Here is a 6,245-nt window from a genome sequence, read left to right as displayed (position 1 = left end):
CAATAATTAAAAAAACAAATTTGACTTTCTTACTACTACTAGTCCTTTTTGATTACAGTTTATGTAAACATAAAGTATTCATAATAAACAATGTGATACAAATAAATCTATAAAATTATTTGCTATTATGTTTATATAAATATTTTTCAAATGGCTTTAGATATATTTTGATGTTAGTATACCAAATGAATTTGTAGCACACTCTAAAAGTGTTTCTTAAAATGCTTACAAGTATAAATATGTATCTTTTCATATTAAAAATTAATGGATTATTCAAAAACAGGAAATAGTATACTCATTTTGATTAATATTTAACAACTCAAGTAGTGTTAATCAAGTAATTAGGAAACTTACAACTTTTATACATTCACTTTTACATTTTAATGATCTTTATAATAGACAGTAAGTATAGTAAATTCTAATAAATGTTTACCAAGTGTGCATAACATTGAATTTGAGTTGTAATATAATTTCTAGTTTAAAATATATATGAAATCACAGCTAATCCAAAAATTACCAAACTGATTGCAGAAATACTGGTACCCAGATCAGGACTGCTGGGATTTGGTGGAGGAATAAATTTAGTTGCTTGTGCAATGTTTGAAACCTCTGAGGTGAGACTGGCTTCACTGGTGGCTTGAATTGCAATATAGAATGTGGTGCCATTCTCTATTTTAGAATATCCTGGTTTAAATCCAAAATTTTCTACTGAGCCAGCCGCCTTAGGTATCAGACCAGAAGTATTTATTAAAGCAGCTTTGTCAAAATCTTGTTGGAGGTCCTGGAAATATTTACTTATTCTTATGATGTAGCTGTCAGCTGGAAAACAAATAGATACTTCAGGTGTATTAAAATTACTAGGATGCCATGCTGCCACCACACTGCCTTACATTTAGAAATGTATCAGAAACGCACCCTAGATTTTAGTTATAGAAATCCCATTTGTTTTCGTCTGGTTATTCCATCTTCATTGTAAAGAAAAATGCATAAACAGTTTTTCTTAAAATGCATATTTCTCTAATCCCAGTAAATTTTAATTCAAAACCATATGGTACTAAAAAGTCAAAATCTTGATTCCTTTTTAAAAAGAGAAATATAAGGTGCTTAATCTACTTTTTAATTTATAACAAGTAACATAATAGTATTCTAGTATAGTGAAGATACTCAGTATCTCATACATGTGTCATTTCTAATTAAGTTAAAGGAAGAAGTAATAGGACAGGGGAGAAAGAGAGATGACAAATAGAGTGGGAAACAGGGACAAGGATAACCAGCAAAAGGAGGCAGAGAGACTGGAATGTGTGCTACTGAAACATGTGCTAAGCAGAAAGACAAACATCCCATGTTCTCAGTTATTTGTGGGATCTAAAAATCAAAACAATTGAACTCATGGACATACAGAGTAGAAGAATGATTCCTAGAGGCTGGGAAGGGTAGTCGGTGGGGCTGGGTAGGAGAAAGTGGGAATAGTTAATGAGCACAACAAGTAGAAAGAATGAATAAGACCTGCTATTTGATAGCACAACAGAGTGACCATAGTCCATAGTCAATAATAACTTAATTATATATTTAAAAATAACTAGAGGAGTGTAGTTGGGTTGTTTGTAACACAAAGGATAAATGCTTGAGGGGATGGATACCCCATTCTCCATGATGTGGTTACTTCACACTGCATGCCCGGATCAAAATCTCATGATCACCCCATAAATAAATAAATCTCATTATCACCCCATAAATATATACACCTACTATGTACCCACAAAAATAAAAAATTTAAAACTTAGAAAAATAAAAAATAAAAGTAATTATGTGCTAAGGACCAAGGCAGACCTTGAGTAGCACCTGCATTTTACTACTAGCTAGCTGTGTAATAAAAAGAAGTTTATTTGAGCTTTCTTATCTCTAGTTTTTTTTTTTTTTTTTTTTTTTTTTGAGACGGAGTTTCACTCTTGTTACCCAGGCTGGAGTGCAATGGCGCGATCTCGGCTCACCGCAACCTCCGCCTCCTGGGTTCAGGCAATTCTCCTGCCTCAGCCTCCTGAGTAGCTGGGATTACAGGCACGTGCCACCATGCCCAGCTATTTTTTTTTGTATTTTTAGTAGAGACGGGGTTTCACCATGTTGGCCAGGATGGTCTCGATCTCGACTTCGTGATCCACCCGCCTCGGCCTCCCAAAGGGCTGGAATTACAGGCTTGAGCCACCGCGCCCGGCCATCTCTAGTTTTTTTATCTATTAAAATAGAGATTCAGTTATTCAATTCATTCAACAAATATTTATTGAGTGCCTACTATTCTAGTGGTAAGAATTATAGATGATAATGCATGAAATATGTTTACTATGATTTAATAAATGGTAAACTAGTAAATGTTTGAAATATTGGCTTTTATTTTATCAAGAAAGGAAAAGAATATGCCAACATAAATGTTTCTTTCTATACTGCTTTTTCATATCTACCATTCATATAAAAATATATTCTCACATCTGAAATGTGATGAAAAATAAAACATCAGATGTTCTTTTTTGAAGTGAAGACTTTGTTTTTAACTTTTCCATGAAATGTTGAAGGTATTTCAAGTGTGTGGTGAAAAACTTTTAGTGTATTTTTAAAAAGAATTCAGATCCTCTGCTTAACATTTAGTTTCCTCTTAAATAGGCCTTATCAAACCATTCTATTACTCTTCTCAAAAACCCTGTGTTCCACTTAGGCAGGTCTCTCTCTCTCTCTCTCTCTCTCTCTCTCTCTCTTTCTCTCCTCTCCACCTATCTAGTCTCTCTCTCTCTCTCTCTCTCTCTCTCTCTTTCTCTCCTCTCCACCTATCTATTCCGTATTTTAATTCAAATAATCCATTGTGAAATTTTGCTTTCTTGACCTTGATCATATAATTTTGTTCTTTCTCTCTCCAAAATGTGCCTCCTTCTCCCTGTGGTTGCAGATTGTACTCATTCTTTAAGGTCCAACCAAGTCCAACGGCATGAAGTCTCGTCCAAGCATTTCATTCACCCTTGATGACTCTCTTTCATGAACTTCTGTTTCATGGAATGGAGTTTTTCAGATAGTTTAGTAGAGGTTCAATTTGTCATTCTGATTAGATCTGATAATTTTTGAGGACAAAGAGTATGTTTTATACTCTTTGTATCACTCAGGATGCCTGGTCCTGTGTTGGCATGTATTTGATCTCCTTAATTACTTGGCAACAGTACAGTTGTTGACACCCAAAATGATGGAATTAGAAAATCATAAAATATAAGAATTATATCTACTTTTTTATAGCAATTTTAGGTCATCTTGTCTAATTTGTATATCTGATAGGCATGGAAATTGTGTCGCAGGTAATTTAAGTGCTTCATTTAGGATTATATAGACGTCATTTATTCTTTAAGATACTGTTACTACCTCACTTTTGGAAAGTCTACAGGTAACATTTAACAGGTACCACTACCTCTTCCTATTTTTCCTAAGGAAAGACAAAGATTAGATCCCACCTGTTTTAGGCACTTGTGGTTATATATTACTCCTACTTTTAGTTCTTATAATCAGCATGAGGGATATTTATTATGAACCCAATCTTGAACTGAAAGCTTGTTTTTTACTGAATTCACTATAGAACTAAGTATATAGTCAAGAAATTTCATTTGAAGCTTTTCAGTGGCAATATTGGGGATTTTGCCATAGGTTTAAGGGTCATAGCATGAAAAAATAAGGTATTTCAGAAGCTGTCATAAGGTTTTCAACATTGAAATACAAAAGCTCTGTGCATATTCTATGTTTCCTCTGGCTTTTGAATGATTTTCTCTTTGTATAATAATGATAAGAAATGCAGCTTTGAAAATGCTATGTAGTGAGTGAAAGAAGCATCTTTTCTTCTGAGAGTGTACAATGAGGGGTTTATTGTAACCCAGGAGAAACAGTATTCAACACTGGTGTTTTAGCAGTGGCAATCTCTGAGATATTATGTATATCTAGATTGCATATTGCTTTCATTTTTCCCAATCTTAAAAGGAAAACAGCAAGACTGGCTTTATCCAGTCTTGGATAAAGTTTCATAGGTTATAAAAGTCTACTAACCTATGTAATACTGGAATGTGGTAGGCATTCAGTAAATACTGATTGAATTCATTTAAATTTCAAGCAAAGATAGAAGTAATTTAAACTTTTTGGAATTAGGGTAGTTTGTTATTAGGAACTTTGAATAAATGAGATCTTTTGAACTTAAACTTTATGCAGACTCCATGAACAAATCTTCCAAACAAGTGAGTTTCTGTGCACATGAACATCTCTCTCTCTGTGGGAAGCCTTCACTTATCTTGGGTAACTACCTTCATTCTTCAATACTCAGGGATAGTCTTCCTTGGGAAGGCTTTATGATATACTCTATGATTTCAACCTCTAACTAGGGGTTTGTGGCCCCTCTGTGGGTTGCCACATGATTCTCTGTTTATAAAAGCATAAGCCTTCTTATACTTTATGTAATTATCTGTTTACTTTTGTGCCTTCTGTATTTAATTGACTGCATGGATCTTTCTTAGGAACTCAACAGTGTGACAGCCCACAGAAGGTTGATAAATGAATGAAACTGCAAGTACAGAAATACTTAAAATTTGGGGAGAAGATAATGCAACAGAAAGCTGTTAACTGTCTTATCAAAGTAATTTCTAAGATGCTTCCATTTCTGACAGGTTGGCATAATAGAATCTGACGTGATGGGTTAGAATTATAAGTTATGAAACATAGAAATAACTTGGTCCAGTAATCTCTTACAGTTTTCACATCTGAAAATAATTAAATAATGGCCTATAATAGACACTTCATAAATGTTATTTATAAATGGGACATTAGAAAATTCTTAGCAAATGAAAGGCAATGGGATTTCTTTTAGTGTGTTTTAAAACATAATGTTAAACTTACCTCTTCCTTTATCGAGAACCTTGCCAGGGGCAGTCCATGAAAGTTGAATATGATCTCCTTGAAACTTAGCTTCAAGGTCTGTAATTTTACCAGGTGGGATCGCCTGAGAAGAATTACTATTAGGAGGTACTCCTGATACAGTAAATGACCCTCCAGAGGTGAGTCTGCTGAAGTTGTCTATTGGAGCTTCTGTCACTTTACCTTTGACTTCAGGTTTGGGTGGGTTAATTATAATTGTTCCTACCAAGAAAAAAATTTTGTAACATTTCATATATGTTTACTCTTTTTTTTTTTTTTTTTTTTTTTGAGATGGGGTCTGGCTCTGTTGCCAGGCTGGGGTGCAGTGGTGGGATCTCAGCTCACTGCAACCTCTGCCTCCTGGGTTGAAGCGATTCTCCTCCTCAGCCTCCTGAGTGGCTGCGAGACTACAGATGCTCGGCAGCATGCCCGGCTAATTTTTGTATTTTTAGTAGAGACGGGGTTTCCTCATGTAGGCCAGGCTGGTCTGGAACTTCTGACCTCAGGTGATGCACTCGCCTCTGCCTCCCAAAGTGCTGGGATTACAGTAGTGAGCCATCATACCTGGCCGCCATGTCTATACATCTTGCAAGCTGATCTGGCAACGGTAAAGGATTAATTTTGATTGATAGCAGACATTGAAAACGTAACAGCTTTTAGTGAGAAAAAGCTTGTTTACTGATATTTAAAAATTGATCAGGAAACATTATGCTATGTTAAAACTATCTTTTAACCTATCTCTCTCTACTACATGGCCGAAAATTCTTTGAGGACCAGGATTACGTTTTATTTGTCTTTGTAGCTCTAGCACCTAGCACAGTGTTTGCAACATAGTAGGTGCTAAGCAATTTTCTTTTTTTCAATGTAAATGAAATGAACTCAGGGGAATGTGACCAAAATATGTGGAAACATAGGTCTATGCTAGGTCTACAAATGCCAATATGGTTTTGAAACATACAGATGATTACAATGTTATATATTTGGGCTTTCTGTAGTACATTATATTTTGAATGTTTGCCATATGCAATTTGTCTAAACAACTGACACATTTCTGTTTTACTGCTACTTACCATTTTCAACATAGCCCGGTATGTACAGAGCTTTATTCTGTTGTTGTCTTAAACTTAGCCTAGCTGTGTTTTTTCTTGCCTGGGCATGCACTTTTAAACTGTATCTACCATTTCTACGGTAATCTGTAAAATATCTTGAGTAGATGCCATCATTCTTGACAGTGTCAGCACCTTGATAACAAAATGTAATAATGAGTCATCCAATAAAGTAAAAATGACAATCATATCTGTTTATGAACACTGATGATG

The 6,245-nt window shown here is 34.8% G+C and overlaps 1 protein-coding gene across 18 annotated transcripts in view; it reads right to left on the bottom strand.

Annotated features, from left to right (window-relative positions):
- Positions 1-289: 289 nt before the first annotated feature.
- The window catches only part of LOC101033254 (calcium-activated chloride channel regulator 1-like), a 183,442-nt gene continuing 177,486 nt past the window's right edge, over positions 290-6,245 (bottom strand). For 17 of the 18 annotated variants that reach the window (XM_074381119.1, XM_074381121.1, XM_074381123.1 and 14 more), the window contains 3 exons: positions 5,997-6,167; positions 4,909-5,148; positions 295-819 (listed from right to left, as the gene is read on the bottom strand). In XM_074381119.1, coding sequence (XP_074237220.1) covers positions 479-819; positions 4,909-5,148; positions 5,997-6,167 — 752 coding nt within the window. In that variant the 3' untranslated portion in view covers positions 295-478. Of the gene's footprint in view, positions 820-4,908; positions 5,149-5,996; positions 6,168-6,245 lie in introns of all 18 variants that reach the window. The other variant, XM_074381117.1, reaches the window with a different exon arrangement.

The sequence above is a fragment of the Saimiri boliviensis genome, chromosome 11 (assembly GCF_048565385.1).
Source record: "Saimiri boliviensis isolate mSaiBol1 chromosome 11, mSaiBol1.pri, whole genome shotgun sequence".
In the NCBI taxonomy this organism is placed as follows: Eukaryota; Metazoa; Chordata; class Mammalia; order Primates; family Cebidae; genus Saimiri; species Saimiri boliviensis.
The sequence above is the reverse complement of the archived record's forward strand: the minus strand, read 5'-3'. Positions and strand labels throughout refer to the sequence as shown.